Source organism: Lactuca sativa, chromosome 8 (assembly GCF_002870075.4).
Source record: "Lactuca sativa cultivar Salinas chromosome 8, Lsat_Salinas_v11, whole genome shotgun sequence".
Classification (NCBI taxonomy): domain Eukaryota; kingdom Viridiplantae; phylum Streptophyta; class Magnoliopsida; order Asterales; family Asteraceae; genus Lactuca; species Lactuca sativa.
In genome coordinates, this window is record NC_056630.2 from 61648465 (window position 1) to 61672943 (window position 24479).

The following is a 24479-nucleotide window of genomic DNA, read 5'->3' on the forward strand; positions in this document are numbered from 1 at the left end:
ATTTTCAACATAACCGAGATTCATTTTTGGACAAACTTCCACAAACCTACATGCATCCACACACACTCTTGCTTTTTGCCTAATTTCAAGAAACACCCATGATGATTGATGACTACACGAGATACATTGGTGGGTCCCACTAAGCTAAAACATGTGTGTCTGTCTGCCTGAACACCTGCAAACAACCCAATTACAGCACTAGAATCCAAAACAAGCCAGCTACAACGCATTTCGACTCTCAAGAATCAAGACATCAGCTACCAAAAGGATAAATGAAACCAAAAAAAAAATCAAATCGAATCTAATCAGTAATCACACAGCAAACGACAAATACAACGTCCCCAAATCATCAAGATTCATTTCATCAAATGTCAAGTTCCAAAACCCACCTAATCTCATACCACAAAATTAGCCGAATCCCGTGTAAAAAGTACACATTTTTTTTTCGGGCATAAATCAAGCTTAAATATACAACAACAACAACAATAACACATGTTTCAAAGATCATATCCCCCAAAATATTACAAGAATGGAACGACCTTCACCACCTTGAGAAACAAAACCAGACCAATGGATATGAAGGAAGTGGTCAACGGGTTGACCAAGGTGCAAGCTCCATTGATACTTGACCCACTTGGACCATTTGCAGCTGGAGGTAGGACTATACTTGACCCACTTGATGGCACCACCGAGCTGGGAAGACCCGCCATGGGTGACCCACCGAGTTGACCGGGTGAAGGGGCCGGAGCCAATACCATGTCTGGGCTAACCACCGTAGGTGGTGCTGTTACTGGCGGCACCACCTGTGGCCCTACAACATGTTAAAAAGTCATTAATCACAAAAGAATATGACAAAAAGCTACAACCTTTGATGATTAATGGAATCTCATATTCTTAAATTTCAAGATTATTTTACCTGGGCATCGTGGTTGAAGAGAACTCGACAACCTGCAATTATAAAATTACAAAATAAGATTATCTTTATTCATTTCTTTTTTTTTGGGTAATGGTAAAAATGAGGAAATAGACAAATTATAGTGTAAAGTTAAGAAGAATACGTTGTGATTATAGTTCCATTAACAAATCCACCATAACCACAAGAAGTGACATTGCATCCAGCACTACTTTGTTGAACAGTGACATTTCCAAGCATTAGGTTACTGCTTTTACATTGCATACTTGAACAAGAAACTGATAATGAAGCTGGTTGACAATATAATCTGAAATAAATAACAAACAAGATCATGTGAATGAGACAATATAATCAATGGGATTGAAATTTGAAAGAAAGTGTTTATGTTATATGTTATAAGTTATATAAGTTATATAAGTTATCACCTGCTTCCTGCTGTGCAACTACATTCCACACAATGATCTGCTGTGATTGCATAGCCTCCATTGGGTACAGATAATGCATAGTCTGATGCAGATCTTGGAAAGTTTGATGCACAAGCTGAAAACAATCCACAATAATAGAAAAATTCAAAGAAAGTAAGAAATGATTTTCCTGTTAAGAAATAAAATGCAGAATAGTGTAAAAGTTAGACAAAAGGGGCTTTTTTTAGTCAAAAGTTACGGATTGTCATCATTAGTACTCCCACTTCTTAATACATATAACTATTGTCATCATATGCCTATTAATGTTATGCTTTTAATCCTATAATTTTGTATGTTTTATAGAGTTGTATGACTATGAATAGTCAAAAGACTCATTTATAGTTTGAAAATTTGAGAATGGTAGTTCAAAAGAGTGAATTGTACAAAAAAGAACATTGTAGTAGGCAGGGATCCATGAAAATGAACAAAAGCTAATACTGGGATGTTTTTATGTGCATTTAAACTAAATTTGGCGACTTAAAGTGGTAATAAACACTTGAAATGAGTGTTTGGATAGATGTGATTCTAATTATGATATCCGATTATTAATTTATTCAGGATCAAAACAATTATAACAAGTTTTTGTAATTCGATTATGGTTCTTTAAGTGGTCAAAAATGACATGCAAAATGCACAATCAAACACTCCCCAAATATAATTAGCTATTTTTGGGCGTTTTCTTTTTGGGCATTTTCCCTTAATAATATAATGGTTACTTAGCTTTAAACACCATATCAAAAATGGGAATCTATATTCTGAGAAAAGCAGAGTGATTTTTGTAACGAAAAGACAAAAACAAACCTTAGGATTATATGAATTATTACCTGGTAAAGGAATAGCAAGAATATCGCCATCTTCAATGGCTGCATTACCCAAAGCATTAACACCCATCAGATCCGTCGTGGTCGTCTTATACCTCGCCGCGATCCCCGCCAATGTATCCACCGGTCTCACCACATACGACATGTAAATCGCAGGCAAAAAGTTATCGGTTCCATTAAAACACGTACAAGGCAAAGGCACAACAAGATTCTGCCCTACATCAAGCACAGAAGGATCCGATATGGAATTAGCCTCCTTAATCTGGTCAGCCGAGACAAGTCCGCCGTACACAGCGTCAGCGATGTTCGACAAGGTATCAGAAGGACGAGTTTTGTAATGTGTAGCTACAGATTTACGAATGCCGTCGACGCAAGAGCAGATGATGGGGATTTTGAGGAATAGTTGAGAGGGTAAGATGTGGGATTCGACGTCGGGGTAGGAGATGTCTATGGAGTTAGCAGAGAGGAGAACAATCGGGTCGATTTGAAAAAGGGCGGCAAGTTCTGAGACTTTGAGGTCGGTGTATAGGGTGTAGCCGAGTAGGGCGTTACATGAGTCGTTGTTTGAGCAGGGTTCGATTGTTGACTTGGGGGTTACGACGGCGGCATTGAAGAGGAGTAGGAGGACGGTGGCGACGACGACGAAACTGGCGGTGGTGGGTTTTCCCAAAGGCATTTTGGGGAGGGAAATTAGGGTTTTAGAGATTTGAGTTCATCAAAGTTGCAGAGAAGAGTGGGGTTTGAGGTAGTGAAGAAAGTGGTGTAGAAAAAAGATGGTGGACTCTTTTCCAGAGCTGATGTTACTAGATTAAGAGTAGAGTACAAGTTTTATGTATTATTTTACAAACACTTTTGAATATTATTCTGATTTTCACAATTCTTGTTCTGGATTAATTTTGAAATAATTTCTTTTTGTATTGAGCTTGTTAAAACGAATAAAAGGACAAAAATAGATTAAATAATTAATACTTTATTTTAGATTTCTTTGATTGTTACCGTTTTCTTTGTACTTATTAAGAACGTCAAACTAAACCATTTTAAGTATTTTTCTAGAGATATTTTATAGCGAAAAAACACAAATTACACAAATTTCGGCTAAACTTAAATTATTTTTAATAAAATAATCAAAAATAAATAAGTAACAAAATCATAAGGCTGTAAAATGTGGGCAAATTTAGGGGTGCAAACGAGCCGAACCGAGCCGAGCCCGAGCCTGGCAGGCTCGGCTTGGGCCCGTTTAAGTTATATGAGGCTCGAGCTCGAGCTCGGATCGATTCGAACTTTCTTTTACTGAGCTCGGCTCGAGCTCGTAAAGAGTTATACAAGCTCAGTTCGGGCTCGGGCTCGACTCGTTTTTATTGGGCGTGCCTAAATAAGTTTAAGTTCGGCTCGAGCTCGTTAAAAAACTCGTTTACTAATACCTGAAGTTCATAATTCCCCTAATATGTTTTTATTTTAATATATATAAATAATAATAAATAATATTATATAAAGGCTCGTTTAGGCTCGCGAGCCTAATTGAGCTTTGTGTCATAGGCTTGAGCTCGAGCTCGGCTCGGGCTCGTTTAAAATAGGTTTCACGTCGAGCTTTTAACGATCCGATCTCGAGTAGCTCGCGAGTAACTTGGCTCGTTTGCACCCCTATGGGCAATGCCCACTTGCGTTTTTGTGACATTGCACTAGGAAAACGCCATGAAAACGACAAAAAGGAGGCGGTATTTGTCATGAAAACGTCGTTGTGAGAGAGGAAGAAGAAAGGAAAACATTTATTTCCTTTCGCTGCCACAACAACGCATCATAACATAACCCCTAATAACGTCGGGGTGGGGCAGTGTTCCAGACTTGCAACAACGCGATCTTAATGGCCAGGTCATAATAATACCGGTGAGCGTTGCTCACACCGACCAGTCTAAGTGATAGTTCCTTGTCTGCCACTTCGTTTAATAGGCTAAGATTTCAATGGTCCAAAGTGCAATTAAGTCTTATGCATATAAAACAAATCGTATATGGTATCTAGCTTTCTTACAATTTTCTCTTATAAAAACTATCATTTGGTATCTTTTTTTCTTCAAAAACCTAATATATTGAATATTATTTTGTACATTTTAACTGTGATCTTTTGAGACTTTAACTATGATTTTTGACACTTTGACTAAAAAAATACCTAAAAATGCATACAATTTTTATAAAATGGGTTTTTATCTACATTATAACAATAAAAAATCAATGTTTTCAAATCTTATTTTCACTAAAAAACAAAGAGTTCTAGTCAGTTTTACATTGGTGCTTGCACTAATGGGATCTGAGAGATTGTTGATGATCAACCAAAATATGTTAGGCATTTCCTTTAAGAATTACAAAGTTATTCGACAAACATTACTTTTCCTGATTTTTTTTTGGTAAAAAAAAGTTGGTTTTGTAGATAAATCAAATATCAGTTTGTCTGTAACATCCCGTTCCGAGATAACTCTTATTTGAATGTGTTAAGCTATAATTAGATCTAGTAAAAGTCTTGGGTCTCAAAGAATTGAGTTTTGACCTTAAGGAATAAGGTTCTTGGGTTATGTGTTAAGACTTTGGGCCTAAAGTGAAGTTGGGATTAAACGGAAATTGGGCTTGCTGGCCCAGGCCTGTCGCGATTAATAGCCTACCACAACGCAGTGAAGTTGCAACCCAAGCCCATGAAAGGTAGGGTTTCTTCGGTATTTAAAGACGTTAACTCAAGAACTAGATCATTCTCTTCAGCCTCCATTCCCCCAACTCGAAACCCTAACCTCATAACCTTGTAGCTGCATCTTTGGAGATTTTGGTAATCTTTGAATCTCTCAAGTGTTCAAGATTGGTGTTTGTTTCAATCGCCAACTCAAGAATCATCCCTTATTCCCATCTTCTGCATTGTATGTCTTCAAAATCTCAATTTCATTAAAGTTTGTGCTTTGGGTTAAGATTTATATGGGTTTTTGGTCACTTTGGCCTTGTGTTCTTGGATTTTGAGTAACTCTAGAACTTTGGATGCCAATTGGTCATATTCTGGACTTGTGGAAGAAGAAAAGATGGTTGCTTATGTCTATATCCAACCATGCTTATAATTAGGAACTTTTATAGACTTAATCTTGTTAGGGTTTTGGATTGAGTTAGATCTAGCCCTTGGGATAGATAAAGTTATAAATTTTATCCATTAAGTCACTGAGAAGAACCAAATCTGAAAAGACGAGCCTTGATATATTAGGATTAAGCACTTAATGATGAAAGTGATTCAGATCGAAACTGCGATGCGACCAAGAAAGGTCTATGGCGTGGTGGCGCGCTGCAATGCGTTTTTTTTGGACTTAGTCACGTCACGACCAAGGGTCCACCATGGCGCGACGACCGTTGACTTTTGACCAGTTTGACCTTGGGTCAAACTTGAAGGTCTTGGGTTGTAGACTGAGGTTTGACCTGTATTTGGTGTTAGACGATTTGCAGGTTCGATCGGTGCAAGGAGTTGAGAGTGCAACAATGCTTATCCGATTTTATGATTCAAGTGAGTTTTCTTACTATGTTACGTACGAGATTATATATCCTTTATATGGTAGGATATAGGTAATGTTACAGTACAACTATGATGGTTGACTAGGATAACTCCTTGTCATGTATGTGCAATGTATGACACTTTGTATCACGATCTGTTAGACTTGTAGGGTCTTGCATATGGATTGTATGATATTGTTAGATGCCATGACCTGTTAGGGTAATGATAATATTGGTTGATCGTTGAGTGAATACCCTAGGGGTCGTATGTAGTTTATATTATATAGTCTGAAAACTCTTGGTCTAAAGCCTTATTGCATGGTTCTCGTTTGGTTTATTGCTTTAAGGTGGGATCATCTGTTTCGACTATCTATCTGATTTCCGATTGCATATGACTATGTATTCATAAGGCGATCATCAGTATCAACAATATTTGTGCTTAGATAATTGGAAAGGAAACCAAAAGTGTTAAGACGTAAGACAAATTTTCACGAATAAACATCCGCCTTTTAAAAGGTGAGTGCGTAGTTGCTTTCACGACACACATTCATATAAAAGTATTTTATGTGCATTGAATGATTATTATCTAGAATGTGTGTTAAATGGATATTTGATAATATTACATGACATGTACTGGGCATGAAAAATATGGCTATACATTGTCAAGTTAACATGATATATTTTTGATTCTTATTATCATGCTTAAATTGCATTTAAACTGGATAATTGATAGTCTCATATTGGGTGTGTGTGTGGGCTTGGAATGGAGAGGAGAGCTCTGTTCTGTAGCATTATTACATGTCATGGTACCATTACGCGTCAGAGTATAATACGTACTAAATCATCTAACAAAGTAATTTGACGACCACTAACTATTATAGACAGTTTTGTGGAACATTATCCGGTTAGAAATCCGTAGGTGTTGGTGAAGCATCTATACCTCCGAGTAGGTATGATATGCATTTGAGTCCTCGATCCCATCAGTGGTTGCCTTTATTGACTTACACTTGACAATGAATCCCCAAAGCAGAATAGCCAACTCGTTGCTTATAGTGATCCATCATGTTAGATCCCATATGATCATTGTTATAGGATCAATGTGTGAGAATCGACGAGTTGAATAACTAATGGTGCATCATATAGAGATGTATCATACATGTGTTGTTTCATAATGTTTGTGTTTGCAATATAAATATAATAATATTATGGGTTGAAATAAAAATACGAGGGACTGGAATCTCGAGGGATGAGAAATAAGGAACTAGAAATGAATTAGAAAGGGGTGGTTTGTTATTTATATGGGCAAAAATCTAGGAAATCATGTGGCCTCTTGGGAGCCTTGCATTTGGTAGGTGACGTTTTATTGGCTGCTGCGTTGGAAACTGCTATTATCTCGTTATCTTTGAAGATTCTAAGTTTCTCATACGAATTCCATTTTCGATGTTATTTATATCCACGGTTTGCATTTTCGTCTAATACAACTTTCCTTTAGATAATTTCTGCAAATTCGTAATATATTTTTACTTTGTATATTTATAAACAACGGCTTGAAACAATTAACAGTGTGTATAATCATAACTTCTTCATACGAGCTTCGTTTTCGACGTTCTTTATGTCAATAGGTTCGTATTCACGTGTACTCTACTATATTTTACATTAATTTGGCTAAACAATAATATATTTTCACTTTTATTTTTATGAACTACTACTCATAATATTTATAATTTCCATAATAAAATTCATATTATTTACTAACTTTATTTATACTCTCATAATATGAACTTAAATATTATTTATACAACAATAATATTTGTTTTATACACTAATATTATTAAATCAATAAATGATGTATAAAATTAAGATTTTACGTGTACCAGATTATGCGGGCGTCACACTGGTCGGTACTCATACCCTCACGTTCTAGCATCGACTCTATGATCAATAATCCTGAGAAACATCTCTTCCCAGCTCTCTCTCTAATTTAACTTGTGTCCGAACCTCCAAATAAACAAAAGACATCGTTGATATATACCAAATATACGAGGAATCACACCGTGACCTCAAGTATGTCGTGTCGCGACCAATTCCGCACGTCTTGCCACCTACCACATGTCGCCTCCTATTGCCACGTGTTTTGCCTACTTACCACATGTCTCGACCTCTTAACACGTATCCAACACCGAACACATCGTCACGTCTCAACCAGTATCACCCTCTTGGTGCAACCTCGTCGTTAGCTTTCATTGACCATGACTTCGACCGACGCGTCACGCATATACGTAGTTGTGTCGCGTCATTCCATAAATAACAATGTACTTTATAACTTTCCATATTCTAATTATACTTCAAAACTAAACACCAATACACCTTCTATAAGTAACTTAAAGCAAACTCCATGTTTTATTTCTCTTATTTGTCTTAAAACAAGTTATACCCCTCAAAATAATACATGTTATGAAAATGGGTATTATAGTTGATCATCAAACAAGATATGTTGAGACTTTCCTTAAGAATTAACATTCCATCACACAACCAACACCCAAGTAAAAGGACCCAAAAATAGTGATCGTTTACCCAATAACTCATTGATTATGATAACTACTCGTTAATAGATCAATATATTTTCATAATGTAGGGTCCACAACCCTTCATACTTACTTTACGCCTCTTACCCACACAAAATACAAAATAAGAGGATACCTTGATCCGTCTAGTTTTTGTATCCTCGTATACTCGACCCAAAATTTACCGTGTCATGTTACCAGTCATTATCATAAGCTTTCAATCTTGTTTTCCCAAAAGAACCCACATAAATGCATGTTTCACACTATTTATACTTGATTGAAATCCCAGGCGACACGTTGCGTCCATGTATCGTATCAAGAAGACGCCATGATTAAACACGTGTCGTCTAATTAGCCATGTATCATCTTGCATGACTCGTGCTTCTTCTTCGACGCGTCACATCCTTGACATGTTTCTTTTTCACCGCCACATGTTATACGTTGACAACACGTGTCTGCTATTTTGAAGCGTCACATCCTTATATCCACACGCCAATGTTTTTTTATTATACATTTTACACAACATATCTCTTTATTCTCGTAATAACAATATACTTTCGTAGTTATATCAATATTATTTTACTAAATTACATCATTCAAAATTTCGGGTCATGGGTTTATATCTAGAAGAAGATAAGTGAGATAAAACATATAGGATAATCACACAAGGCAAATACAATCAACATAAGACTAAGTCTATTACAACAACAAAGTAATAGACTAAATTAAGGTTCCACTAGAATGTTGGCTTCGCATTGGCTATAACCAACACTCAAGTGTTTTGAACATACTTAAAAGCATAACATATGCCACATGAATATCACACATCACACATTACATTTGAACAAAAATGTAATATTTATATACATTAGGCTAATTTTTTATCAAATATATTATCAAACACTTATCCGTTAAGTTTGTCATTTAAAAAACACATATAATTATATAAAATGGTATCATATAAATTTGATGCCAAATCAAATGATTTATCATCAGGTCAATAATTTAGGATGTCTTTAAAGAGGCTATTTGATTTAACAAATTAGTCTATAAAAAATTTGACTTATTAGCTTATTGTGGATCAATAAACTAATATGAATAGTATATTCAGAAGCAAAATGAAAAGTCTAATTTAGTATAATAATAATAAATGTAACATCTTAAATCTTGAGGTATTACTTATTAAATTAATTTTTGAGTTTTGCATAAAATAGAAGGCCACGACGTGGTGGAGGCGTCACCACGACGTGGAATGACAAGGTTGATCGTGGGTCTCATTTTGATTCCTACGGCGTGGCACTCTATGGGCCAAGACGTGATGACATGCTATGACCTATACCCTAGTTTTGCATGATTGAACCTTATTTAAAGGAAGTGATAGCTAGGGTTTCCTCCACCCTCAACCTCCACCACCTCGTAAACGACCCTTGAAGCAAAACCTAGCCTCTTGGGTCTTTTTGTGTTCATTTTGCAAGCTTTTGGTGGTTTTAAAGGAAGATTAAGAAAAGTAGGTGCTTTGTTTCAGCAAGCAAGCCTTTCCCTCACTTGTGTGCATCTTCTGGACTCTTTGTAGGTCCTCAAGTTTCTATCTTTTGATGCTTTCCTTCTTATATCTATGTTTTATGTCATGTTTTGGTCCCTTTGATGTGCTATCCTCCTTATATCCCAAGTCATGGCCGCCATAACCTCAACTCCCAGAGAGTGTCCGACCTCCTCCCACTAATCACAAACTCCATCCCTCAGACGGCAGGAAGCGAATCCCACCTTCGACCCTCGGGGCAGAAACTCGCTCGTTGAGCATTCTCCATGTCAGCGATCCATTGTTAGCTACAAATGGGGTCCTTCTTCCCGAAGAATTTTGGGGCTCCACAAGCCTTGAACTCCTGAAAAGAGAGAGTTTGATCCCCCAACTGACCCACTGCAATCTCAACACAGAATGCCCCTAAACGCTCATCCAAAAGCTCTATGATCCCCTCCTTGATGGTTACGAACATCACAGGGTGGCCTCTATCATACCACGAGTGATCTCGGACATTATAAACTCGTGTATCCTCTCATCAATCGGTTCGGCATTGGAGCCAGAACCAGAACTTGAACCAAAACCTCATCCTCGAGTAGTCACCACCACACTAAAATACAAACATATAAATGATCAGGATATGCTCTAGGGAATTCTCATACTTGAAGCTCCTTAAGATCTCCGTGCCCATCCTTGACTCGAGTATGGTCCTCTTGTTACATGCATTTTACATGCATCTTTTAGCACAATTTCCTTGGTATTTCATTATAAAAAGCTAACTAACTCATGATTTTTCTTATGTATTGTGTGTTTCGTGGTTATTTTGTAGAATGCTCGTACTGCTCACGTTTGTTATCATTTTTAGGGCAATTTGGAGCACATGGATGATTACGCGAGTTCGGGATTCGTAATTAGTGGATGCTTTGGAGCTTAACTGGAGTCTAAACTAACGAAGGATGTCAAGGAATGATCAAGAACAACTTGGAAGGAGGAACGTCGACGATCAAAAAGAGACAAAATAAAGGCGTGCGATCGCATGTCTTGTCCATGCGATTACAACTTTGACCATGCAATCACATGTTTTGCTCGCAATTTGAATTCAGAGATTTTTTCATGCCAAAAATTCAGATGGGTGAAAAAAGACTGTTTATACGATTGCAACTACACTTCATGCAATCGCAACTTGCTTCCATGCAATCACAATTTAGCCAAAATGCTTCAAAACGGCGACATACTTCATTTAAAAGGCCTGAGACACGTTTTCCTAAAAAAATGCGATCACAACTTCCATACACGCGATCACATGCATGACGTTTTTACTGCTAGACATATAAATAGACCCACATATTTGTCCAGTAACCCTAATTGGCGATTCCTGACAATTCCAAAGCGGTTTTCAGAGACTTTCAAGTGAAAAACGCAAATCCAGGGGATACGATTCGATTTCTTTTCATTGTATAGTAAGATTTATCGTTTAGATTCCGTTTCTATTATTTGTAATTCGTTTTTAGCCATGTCAGACTAAAAACTCAGATTTTAGTTTCGCAAAATGCAACCTTTTCATGTGATTAATCATTAGGCATGATGTTTGATTGTGATTACTGTTTAGTTTGATCAATATTATGTTTAATTGAATGTTTGATTTTGATTTCAATTTCTGTTGGCCACTTTAGTAAATCATTCTTATTATTTGATTGTTTAGATCCATAATTGTCTAGATTAATTAGTAAAAAGTAACAAGTATTGGATTAATTCTATGTTTAGGATTAACTCTAATATGAATTGATCAAACAAGTTTTTATGCCTCCAAGCTTATGAGAGGTATTGTACTTTAGTACTTTACTGGGAAATTACACTGTGTTTGATGCTGCTTTTCTTTGTTAATCAAGACCTTGTTTGGTTAATTTAGTAAAAAGTTAGATTTAATTCAAAGAGTTTATTTTGATTAAATGATTTTTGTAATAAAAGTCACTAGATCTTGTTAATGAACTTCAATACCAGTTTAAACAAGTGCACAATCAATTATCGTGTTGAAAGTTAATTGCATCATTAGGAGAATCACCACGGAACTGAAATTGCTTTCTTTTATTGAAAATTTCTAACCCTTAAATTGATTTATTTCTTTATAATTCTCTGCTTTTATTAATTTTAATTTTTAGAAATAAACCCCCTCCCCATTTTTACATTTTATATACCTGTCAACAATTAGTTCGTGCCTTACGCAAAGAGGCATAGACTTTAGGACGTGTCCCTGAGGATCTAACCCTGCTTACCTGTACTACCTGCTAGTGCAATAGAGCATATTTCTATTTATTTTTATTTGTTTAAATCGTTCATGACATCGGTTTTAACAGATTGGTGCCGTTACCGGGGGTAACGATAAACACTAATAGTTTTATGCCAACATCTTCACATACAGATGATCTAATTTTTGATCCAGATATTGAGAAGACTGCTAGGAAGCTAAAGAAGGAGACAAAACTTCGGAAGCAGCAAGCATGAATTTCAGCCTCCTCTCCCCCATCACCCTATAAAACACCCACACCACAAGCCACCCCCTCGTGGAACGAACTTGAAGCCTCATTCCACCCCTTTCCAAAAGCACCCCTATCCTCTCCTTCCAACAATCCATTTAAGAATTACTCACCCACCTCTTCCATCAAATCTGAAGCACCTGAACCTTCTTATTCAGATCTTGCAACAAAAAAGATGATGCTGAAAAGACTCTTTGCGAATGGGCAACACAAGAGGTTACCCAACAACCTCTATGTATCACCTTTCCAAAAGCTCAAAACTTTGAGCTCAAATCTGGTTTAATCTATTTCCTTCCCCCGTTCTGAGGCCTTGAGAACGAAGACCCTCATAGTTTCTCAAGGAATTCCATGTCGTATGTTCTGGAATGAAACCTCATGCGGTTACTGAAGACCATATCAAACTAAGGGCATTCCCCTTCTCAGTTCAAGATGCATCAAATGAGTGGTTATATGACCTCCCGTCTGGTTCGATAACAAGATGGAATTAGCTCGCCAAACTTTTTCTGGAGAAATATTTTCCCGAGGCAAAAGTGTCAAATTTGCGCAAGGAAATTCTATGTATAAAGCAAGGGAAAATAGAAGCTCTCGACACTTATTGGGAGCATTTCAAGAAGTTGCTAGTCTTATGGTCACAACATGGCATTAGTGATTACCAGTTATATCAATGTTTCTGCGAAGGCTTAGTACCCATGGAAAGGCGACATTAAAATGCATCAAGCAGATGGTCACTTTCAAACATGACAAACACAAAGATCTGGACATTAATCGAAAAGTTGGCCAATGAACAGGCCCGATGATAAGGGTGGGCAACATGGGCATAGGAACATGGCCCAATTTTTTCAGGGGCCCATTTTTTATATACCATATAGACATATACAATTATAAGAAAGTTGAATCAGACCAACATGGAAACGAGAAGATCCGACCACAATCAATACCCTTGTAATCTTCGTTCATTTCAAATAGAATCCAAGCTTCTGAGATCTCAATTTGAAGATTTGTAGGTTTCTTTCACTCTGATGACAATGCTCCAAACCCCAAGCAAGATGACCTTCCTCCTTCAAATCTCCCTTCCAGTGATAATTTTGCATATGTCGCCATCTTTCCTGAAAAACAACCAGAGGTGCTCCTGCTTCCAGACAACCGTTGCAGACCACCGTTTAACGACATCGTAAGGTCCAAGCACTATTTCCTGAGATGACTTCATTACTAAGACTGAAGCGTCCAATCCTTACGTGATTGCTGCTCCCATGTGGGATTCTTCCACAATGAGTGAGTTTGCATCTGAATGTGATTCGTATTTGTTACTATTTTACTTGTTGAGTTTCCCCATTGTAATTTGTATTTGTTATTATTGTACTTGTTGTGTTTCCCCATTGTGCATTCTAGCCAAATATGTGTTGATTATCTTTTCTTGTATGATATTTTTAGCTATTTAGAGGTGAATTGGATTTCAATATGTTATCTACCTGTCCTAGCCTCCAATATGTATAATTATTGCCTTAAATTTGTTTTTATTGCCAATACCATTTTTCGAACTAATGATATATATTTATCACGATACAAAGAAATATTTTTGTGTTGTAATTACCTTTGTTGAAAATTTTATGTGTCTTATTACTGAATATGACAACCATAAGTAATTTTGAAGTAAATTGATCAATATTTGAATTAATCATAAATGAAGTATGCATTTTTATATAATTCCGTTCGTTACATTTTAGGGCTAAGGGCCTTTTTATATTTCTCGTCCTGGGCACTTGAATCTTTAGGGCCGACCTTGCCAATGAATCAAAACATTCAACAACTAAAGAAGAGTGGTACCCAGACCAGCCAAGAGGAGTCAAAGAGATAAGCAACGCCCACATGGAATCTCAAATTTCAGAATTGACTAAGGTTGTCCTTCTGCTGACAAAAGAAAAGGTGTCAAACCAAAAGTCAAAATTTTCGGGATTTGTTGCAAAACTGGGCACCCAACAGATATGTGCCCACTACTTCAAGAAGATATTCATCCATTTCTAACCCCAATAAATCTAACACCCAACGGATGGACCATGAACTATCATAACCACCTCACCAAAAGAACTAAAATGTCGTCAAATCATGCAACCAGAAGATATCATCATGGGAACCAAGAGGCCACAATCAGAAATACCAAACGAGAAGGAGGTTTCAACCAGAAGATATCATCACGAAAACTAATCTCCAACCGACATAAAAAAGGAACTCTTGGAACTCCTCAAGAAGTATAAACACGTATTTTAATGGAAACCCACATATATGGTAGGGGTGGACAAGGAGATGATAAAACATAAATTGAACATCAACCAAGGACCCAAGGAAATAAAACAAAAGAAGCGAATTAAGGAGGGGTATATGAACAAGGAAATCAACACAAAAGTCTCCAAGCTCACCATGTAACGCCGAAAATTTCAAAACAATTTTTCATTTAAAAATAGTCGTTTAATTCTTAAAATACTTTGCTTAAAATCTCATTCATAATCGAATTACAAAACATAACTCCATTTTCACTTGCATAATAAACCAGGATCCTCAAAACATGACTCTTTCTCTGGTGTGTACAATCAAGCCGGTGCCGTCTCGTGATCCTGAGAGAAACCTAAAACACATAACACAAAACACTATAAGCACGAAGCATAGTGAGTTCCCCAAAATACCACACATAACACACATTAGCCACTCTAGGCTATAACTCTGTGGGTCCGTGGACCCTACTCTGTGAACCTTCCGGTTCTAGCTCTGTGAACCTTCCGGTTCTAACTCTGTAAACATGCACAACATAAATCACATAGAAATAATGCGGTACAACACATAACATACACAACATATAAATACTCTGTCACATAACTCTGGTTACCTACTCAAGGTAAAGTATAGTGAGAAGACTCACCTTGCATATCTCGATAACTCACAGATCCCGGAAATCACTCGCGCTCGATCCTCCGAGCTATAATCCTCCTATAACACAATATATCTCTAATTAACACTTTCACAACTAAGGTTGACTACTCCCATCAAGTCAACACTGGTCAACTATGGACAACGGTCAACGGTCAACTTTGACCGGACTCGCCGAGTGCACTAGAGCGACTCGACGAGTCTATACGTGTTCACTGATTCCCTAGGATCCTCCCTTGACACGTCGAGTACTTACCTGACTCGACGAGTTCCACCTGGCATGAATCACGGGGCCACCACGACTCAACTCGCCGAGTCTCAAGAACAACTCGGCGAGTTCCAGCTTGACTCAGTTCACTCGACAACCCTCTCTGACTCTCCCTGACTCACTGAGTCACCCCCTAACTCGGCAAGACCACTCGCTGAGTGGTTAAGGACAATCTTCATGCTACTCGCCGAGTCTGTTCTTCGGACTCGGCGAGTCTATGCCATGCATAAACTTAAACTCACTCCTGAGGTCAGATCCGTTCCAACAAATCATAGATCTAGTCCTTCCAAGCACATTCATCACATAAAGTTACAATCTTGGTGCTCATGCAAAGGTCTAAAGGCCTTATTTGATGATATGGTCTCTAGAATGCTATTCTAAGTTCATGGCCTCCATTAACACTCATAAATCTTGGGGGAAAAGGGTCTCTGGACCTCTTTGGGTCCAGATCTAAAGCACCAACACAAAAAGAGGCCAATTACTCCATGGTTCTTTCCACTAAGAAACCCTAACTCTAAGATTTACACCAAGGACTGAGAAAGGAACGAATGGCTACCTCAAATGAAGTCTCTGAGCTCGAAAATCACTGGATTAGCACCTCTTTTGGTCTCCTCTTGCCTTGATCCTCTTCTAAATGCAAAAACACCCACAAATAGTCAAGGATCTTCCTCTTCTCTCTCACAAAACGCTCAAGGACTCTTTAGGGTTATCTCTAGGGTTGGTGGCCGCAAATGACGACCATAAGCCCCTTTAAATAGGTCTCATACCCTGGAAATTAGGGTTTCATTAAACAGCATGGACTCGCCAAGTCCACCTTTTGGACTCGCCGAGTCCGGACGCGAACCTGCGCCCAAACCGCGATCATACTCGGCGAGTCTGAGCTCCAACTCGCCGAGTCTCCTCACAAATCACCAAAAATTATAAGAATAACTAATACCTGGGAATCTGGGCTGTTACACACCAAAGTAGGGATACTCGGAGAACATGGATCGCAAATCCGATCATGTTGAAAAAACACGATGAAACATGGCGTATTTGCGTCGACTTCTCGAAATTCAACAAGGCATGCCCTAAGGATAGCTACCCACTCCCATAAATCAATTAGAAGTTATAGTCCTTCCACAAGTTTAAATGGAAATGCTCCGTAGACACCTAAAAAGGATACCATCAGATACTTATGAGTGAAGAGGATGAAGAGAAAACTGTCTTCTACACAGATCATGACACGTTCTTCTACAAAAAGATGCGAGCGGTCCAACATCTGCCAGGCGACCTACGAGAACGCCATCAAAAACTACTACAACAAGAGAATGGAGGAGAGGGCATTCAAAGTCGAAGACTTTGTGCTAAGGAAGAACGAAGTAAATCATGCCCTGCCCAGAGGGAAACTGCGACCGGCCTGGGAGGGACCTTACAAGTTTGTTCAAGCCCACCATAACATGTCATATATGTTGGAAACCCTGGAGGGATGACGCATACCCAGGACATGGAATGAAAGGAACCTTAAACAATTTTTCTTCTAAAACAATGAAGTCTGACAAGGAGGATGAAGAACCAAGTTCCATGTCAAACACAATCATGGTTTAGGATATCATGTAACCCCTATTAAAGAGGGATGAATTTGTGAATTTTTAATATCTTGTTTACTTGTTTTCTAGATGGCTGATCACCCAATCTGATGTTTAATTGAATGCATTTACTTTCCAATGTTGGCAATTACGATAAAGGTTTACAACCACCCCTCAAATAACATAAAAAGGAGGGGGATGAAAAAGACTCGAAAGGCTCATAACCTTAGTCTTGAAGTGCACGGCGTCTCTGCCCAACTTCCACATGCTGAAAAGCAGCCCTAGAAACAAAATCTAAGAGATCCTAATCTTAGCTTTGAAGTTTCTTGGCATCATCGTCCAACTTCCACATATCAGACAACAGGCCTAGAAACAAAATCTTAGAGATTCTAATCTCAACTTTGAAGTTGCTTGGCGTCTCTGTCCAACTTCCACACGACGTCCAACAGACCCAAAAACTAAATCTTAGAGATTCTAATCTCAACCTTGAAGTTGCTTGGCGTATCTGCCCAACTTCCACACGCCGACAAGCAGCCCATAAACAAAATCTTAGAGATTATAATCTCAACTTTGAAGTTGTTTGGCGTGTTCGCCTAACTTCCACATGCTGGACAGCAGGCTCAAAAACAAAATCTTAGAGATCCTAATCTCTACTTTTAAGTTGCTTGGCGTCCCCGCCCAACTTCCACGATAAGTCCAATAGACCCAAAGCATAAAGGCTCGAAGATTTCCATCCCAAATCACCTGTCATTCTGGTAAATTCCCATAAACAAGGCCAACAAGACCAGACCCTCAATGGCGGAAAGATTACGATAATAACTTCGGGAATAATCATGGATAATAAACTCTATCACAACCACAATATGCAAAAATCAAAGCCCAATACCTAAAAAAAGAGGTCCAAAGTGGAAGAATTAAAAACAAACACTAAATACCAAGATACAAAATAACACAAACTACCCGAACATAAAGGGGGAAATGATTGGAGAGTTATATCAAAGATAAGTCAAACGGTCATTAACAACCATACGCCATGTAGGTCCATCATCGAAAAGAAACATAAAAGCATAAGATTTTATTCACACCCCCGAAGGGTAGCAAAATGGGACACCAAGTTTCAACCCACTTGAACATTTCTAGGCCTAAGACCATCAAGACCTTAGCCTCATAAAACAAATCCACCATCAATCGCACCACCATCACTACTACCACCACCACCAGGTAGATTAGCAATATCCTCATCATCGAAAGTGCACAGATGCTTAAGACCTACAATGTTAAGACGACTAATACCAAGCATTGATACATAATCGAGCATCACAAAGTCCTCAATGGTCGGGTTCATGTCGGTAATATAGTTGGAACGAGAATCACTGGCACTAGGGTCATATGTCCCAACGAAAATCTCAACTTTCAGGTCCGCACGACCAAATTCCTCTCCAACGACGAATAAAACATGAGGGATCCGACGGACACCATTGGAAAATTCAAGTTGTTCAATCAATTTGTCCACGACGCGAACAACAACCACAAGGAGCACCCAATCCAAATCCTCACCCATTTACGCTAAACTCGACCTAGCCTCCTCAATAATCTTGTATCGATCACTGAAAACTCAGTCCAAGCTCTCATTCTATATCATCAAGCCTTCATTGGCCTGAGTAAGGGTATCTACCTTGCTCTTAAATGTAGCCCTCCGCTCCTCAACATACATCTTCTCAGCTATTAACAACTTATACTTTTGGTCAAACTCACGAGTTTTCTAATCGAGAACAGAAACCTGACGTTTTAACTCTGGTTCATTAGCCACTAATGTTGCACACCTTTTCTCAAGGTCGCTCAGCCGTTGGACGCGCCGAGCACCATCACCTAGGTAAAACATGCACTGAGCAGCAACAAAGTTCATATTATGAACCAGGTCAGGACTGATCATGTTATCCAAATCCGACACAATAGCCAGAGGAAAAGCATGACGAGTGAACTCAATAACAATGAAACGAAAGGAAATATGAGACCCCTTCACAAGATTTCAATCGGAAAAAGGGGCAGATACCTTGCTCCATGTGATCGGGGGAGGACATTCTCATAAGAGTGATACCATGACACCCAGAACTACCTCCGATGGATGTAATATGAGTACGATCAGAGTCAAAAAAGAAAATTCCGGAAGTTAAAATAGGAACAACAATAATTGTAGAAACAAGTTGCTTTGATGCCCCTTGATCTCCCTCAGACTATTAAACGTCATCATTGGGAATTACCATAACCCCATCTTTCTCATAGGACGTCTAACCCAACAAGCGAGCGAGACCCCTTCGTTGATGCACAAATCTTCTTATGTTTCCATCAGTCGCATCAGAAGAAATGTCAGCCACACTCAAAATGGATTTCCTATTTGTCATGGCCCGCTGAACACTAGAGATGATACCCTCTTTGCTATCCTTCACCATGTTAGAATAAGATGGAATGACTGTCAATGGGGGAACGACAAAAGATATGGTCCAAGCCATCGCAGGGGAATCAACACCATACATGGGTGAGTCATCCACAGACATGTCTGGTTACTCGGGAAGAAAAAATAGACATTCAACCCTACACAGAGGAGGAAGAGTCTCGTGGAGATCAACCTCACAATACTCAAACTTACCCTTGAACTTCTTCCAGAGAACGAAGTCAAAACAAAGTGGGGACTCGACACCTATGAGAAAAAAAACGCTTATAACAAAAAAGAAAGGGAGGAGGAGAAGGAACAAAATAATAGAGATAACAAACATACCGTCAACAACGACGTAGAAGACCGACATTTTCCACCTCGCCCGCCAGCCCGAAGTCATCCAAGCACCAATAAGAATATGCTTAGGGTACTCATCTAGAGGAACCTAAATACCCTTCAGAAGATCAATGATCGCTTGGTTATGGGGAAATAATTTGGGAGTAACATCAGAAAAGCCACAAGAGTGAAAATACCCACGACCGATTCGACTCACGTTGACCCACAATCACAGTTTTCCTGCCGATTCTTCGTAGTCTTGCCGTCGGGAATAAGAACATGTCTCCTTTGATGGGTGGAGAAAGTGAACTTGCCTCCAATAGCGCTAAACCGGAAGAAGAAAGTGAAGACAAAGAAGTCATGGAGAAGGTCATTGACGCAACAGATCATCTCAAACGCCACCATCTTGTTCACAGTGTTATGAGTCAACATCTGAATGCTACAACCATGTTTCTAGAGAAGTTCATCTTGAAAATCGGTAAGAGGAAGACGAATTCTGGCATCAAAAATCTTCAGTTAAACACTGACCTTCCTCAGAGGAGGCAACAAGATCATGGAATCAAGTGCAGGGAACTCTACATTGTTATTATTTATTATTCTTTATGTTCTCATGGCTAATCGTTTCAGAGTTGTACCTTCCACCACTGAGTTCGAAAACCTTCATATGGCTTATATATGGAGAAGGAAGAAATAATAAATGAACGCAGAGGCAGGAAATTCAAAAACTCTGCCACTATGATGTAACTGACAACGTGACAAGCGGTCATGTCGCCAAAGAAATTGAAGCGCCTAACACACACTAACATGACATGTGTAAAGGCAGTTAGTCCAAAACATCATAGTTAGTCCACTACAAATGATACGGGTACTGGGCTAGAGGAATTGATAATGTACCGCTTGGAGAAGGACAAGGGTCACGTTCCACCCATGCCAAGAGCTCTGTCCGGTTACCGGTGCGGCCGGGGAATCTTGGCAATAACCAACATAGGTAGCCCCGCGCCCACAAGCGTCCGCTCGACATGGGAAGCTAGCGCGAGACAAAGCTCTAACTGATACCTTCACCTCATGAAAAACCTAACGACTCTAAACGAAAAAGAGTAAGCCCAGATCGTTACCACTTGGACCAATCACAAGCTTTGAAACGTCCAATAGCACGATCGCCTAATCAGCAGGCCTGGTCCTATCGAGTCTGACGCCCTTGTCTATTATATGGACTGGCAGTGAGATCCTAGTGTAAAAGGTCACACTCATTCACCAAAGAGGTAAGCCATCCTCTTCCTTACTCCCTAAATACTCATTATCCCAAACCACTGACTTAACTGGCAGAACGCTCTCTCGGGACCTCTTCCTGGAGAATGGTTGATGGACCTATCTCTATTTTCATCTTTTCAGGTCTCCGTTAAAGAAACCACCTACCAAAAATGGATCTAGAGAATTAGGTCGCATCAAATGGGTGTGTGTGTGTGTGAGATCCCTCGGGATAGATCTCATAAGATCACTGTTATAGGATTAATATGTGAGAATCGACGAGATGAGTAACTAAGGGTAAACTGTCTTGGAGATATCTATGTTCTATGATATACTATTTGGCAACAATTGGTTTTGAAGGATTATTATCATAGTAGTAGTAGTGGTGGTGGCGGTGGAGGTGGCAGTGGATGTGGCGGTGGTGGTGGTGGTGGTCGTCGTCATATTAGTAGTAGTAGTAGTAATAGTTGCAAAGCATCTAATGTATGCTCAATTATGTATACGTCCCTATATTATAAGGATGTTGGACAAATATCTAAACAACCTAATTATGGATCATTAGAAAGCACCCAAATGGGTTTTGAGATACCTATAAAGAACAAAAGGCTATATGCTCAACTATAGAAAATTAGATGATTTAGAGATCATTTGTATTAGGAATATGATTTTATTACACGCCAAAATGGTTACCGATCCATATTGGGATACATTTACATGTGAGCATGATGAACTATTTAATGAAATAGACGTTGGCAGCTTCTTCCATAATGGCTGCATAATTTATAGCATGTTATGTGGCATTAAATCAAGGAATATGGTTGTAGAATTTTGTCACAAGACTGCATATTATTGGTACTGAAAGACCACTAAAGTTGTTAAAATAAGTCAACAATGTTATAGTCCAACAACAGAAGTTCTATTAAGTTAAAACGTATTGATATCAAGTTTCCTTCTGTTAAAATAATATTGCAAAATGGATATATATATATATATATATATATATATATATATATATATATATATATGAACAAACTCCATGATAGAGATCTGCTTATAAATTGATTACATCCCTAGGTATTTCATGAGTATACTATACACATTGGTGCGATATTTGGTTTAGTAAAAGTTTCTTTTTGTGCTTTATGTTTTTTTAAAACAATTATGTTTTTCTGTACATAATTAAGAATTCAGTTATTCCATTATTAGTTGCACTTATTTGAAGTTTGATCTCACTAAAGAGGAACTCGTTGGAAATCTATTTTGATTTTAAAACTACACATCATGTTTAATATATGTCGTTAGTTATATATGTATATGTGACCATGGATAAGTTTATTTACGTAAATTGTAATGACTAAAGAATACCACTTTGATCCTATATTGTTATGGTTAATGGACGAGATTGTTTAAGGGTACCAATACTATGATAACATTCATTACAACGTTTATACGGTTATATGTATATTTATATATTCGTGGTCCGGTGGGAGGTTATTAGATAATTATGGGGCCACTTCATAAATATGTATATTATTATCATTAAATCCGGTTATTATGGTTAATATATAAATTGTTGATGGACCGATTTATATGATATATTCATTTACCTATTATGGGTTGGGTTCCCGGTTTGACGCAAGATTATCTATATCCCTTCCATCTCACACATTAGGGTATATATATATATATATATATATATATATATATATATATATATATATATATATATATATATATATATATACACACACACGCACATACATACATACATGTGATGAGGAACACATAATGATATACAAAATACACACATAAATTCGTTTAAGGTTTGTTGAGGGATTTTAGTGTGAGTTCTTGTGATCTACTGGAAAACTCATTCCATTCTTCAGATCCGAAAATCTCCATATATAGAAGCGGGTATGTAATCGTTCTTTTATGTTTAAGTTTTCTTTTAAATAGATTCGAAAATAAAGAACTACAATTATGCTTTCGTGTTTTATGGTTTGGTTATGAAAATAACCAACATCAAATACTACAAGTTTTATTGTGATAATACGCATTGTTCTAACAACCACACACTTGCCACTACCTAATCAATAAAGGAGATACAACACCATTTTAAACTTTCATAAATGATAATTTAAGATTGTCCCAAAGGAAACCTAGGTCAGCTAGTTTATAGAAATAGTAAACAATAGAATCCACTAGTATCATTCACATTGTTACAAAAAATTAATGAGAACATTTCCATCATCTAGCATTTGAGCTTAATTGCAAAAGAGAATACATCAATCACACAACATTTGTAAATAACTTTCAATTTGTACAAGCACCTGCCAAATTATCCGAAAATGAGAAAGAGTAAACTTTGCAATTTGAACAAACAACATAAGCCATCGAACACAGAAACATATATTTGATGTCGAGCATTAAGATAAGTTTTGTTAGATATTGCATGTTTGAACATTGCAAGACTAAATCCGTTATTTCCATTAAATATTCAATCAATTCCACCATATTGCTATTATAGCACGAATATATAAGTTAATGTATATTTTCTGTTCTTATAATCAGTTTAAGAAAATAGTGATTTTGATGGAAAAATACAGTCTCAATATATTTAATTAGATGAGAACATTGTACTTCATCAAAATCCCATGAAAGTCATAATATTTTTATATTGGAATTTCTAATATAATAACAGCCAACAAAAGATCTAATGATGAAAATAATTTTTTTTTTCTTTTTCTTTTTGACCTAAGCCTAAACCAAATCCGAATGGCTTGATTTTTTTAGCCGTTGGAAAACATTTATATGGTTTTATTTCCATTTCATGATGTTGGATAGTAAGAGCAATGATTGAAATTTATAAGATAATTTGGGACGACAAAATACATGAAAATTGATACGAATAGACAAAAAAGGGAATGAGAGAAAGACACTTGAAAGCAAGTTTTGACAATTAAATACTAGTTTGAAACCTCACATTAAAGTTGTATGCGGTAGAAAAAAGCTGTTGACAAAATGTAACTAAACATAGTGAGATTAATATTGGGAAATGGAAATACAAATTATAACTAGTGATGACATAACTAACCATAGTGAGATTAATATTCATTTTATTAGAGAAAACTTATGAAGATAACTAAAAAAACTAAGATTGATTATGTTGTTGCACGTTATTTTGGTCGTAAGATACCACCAAAATAATGTACAACCACGTAATCAATTTTACTTTTTTGTTTTTATTTATTTATTTATTGTTCGGTCTCATGTTGGTTTTGATTTTCTTTAATGCATTTTGCTTAAAAAAAAATTGGCTTTTGAAATACTAAAACATTCAAAACCTTGTAATTTAAAAATAGTTTGGTTTTTCAGCCATTT

The 24479-nt window shown here is 37.5% G+C and overlaps 2 protein-coding genes across 2 annotated transcripts; one reads left to right on the top strand and one right to left on the bottom strand.

Annotated features, from left to right (window-relative positions):
• Window positions 1-338: 338 nt before the first annotated feature.
• Window positions 339-2970, bottom strand: LOC111911279 (lysM domain-containing GPI-anchored protein 1). The gene is made up of 5 exons (XM_023907082.2): window positions 2202-2970; window positions 1339-1453; window positions 1059-1220; window positions 917-948; window positions 339-811 (listed from the first exon to the last, which is right to left on the bottom strand). The coding sequence occupies exons 1-5, from the start codon at window positions 2872-2874 to the stop codon at window positions 522-524; spliced, it is 1272 nt and encodes a 423-aa protein (XP_023762850.1). The 5' UTR covers window positions 2875-2970; the 3' UTR covers window positions 339-521.
• Window positions 2971-20129: 17159 nt separating this feature from the next.
• On the top strand, window positions 20130-21877 carry LOC122195368 (uncharacterized). The gene is made up of 3 exons (XM_042897223.1): window positions 20130-20432; window positions 21459-21581; window positions 21845-21877. Exons 1-3 carry the CDS (start codon window positions 20130-20132, stop codon window positions 21875-21877), a joined length of 459 nt encoding a protein of 152 aa, XP_042753157.1.
• The last annotated feature ends 2602 nt before the right edge of the window (window positions 21878-24479 follow it).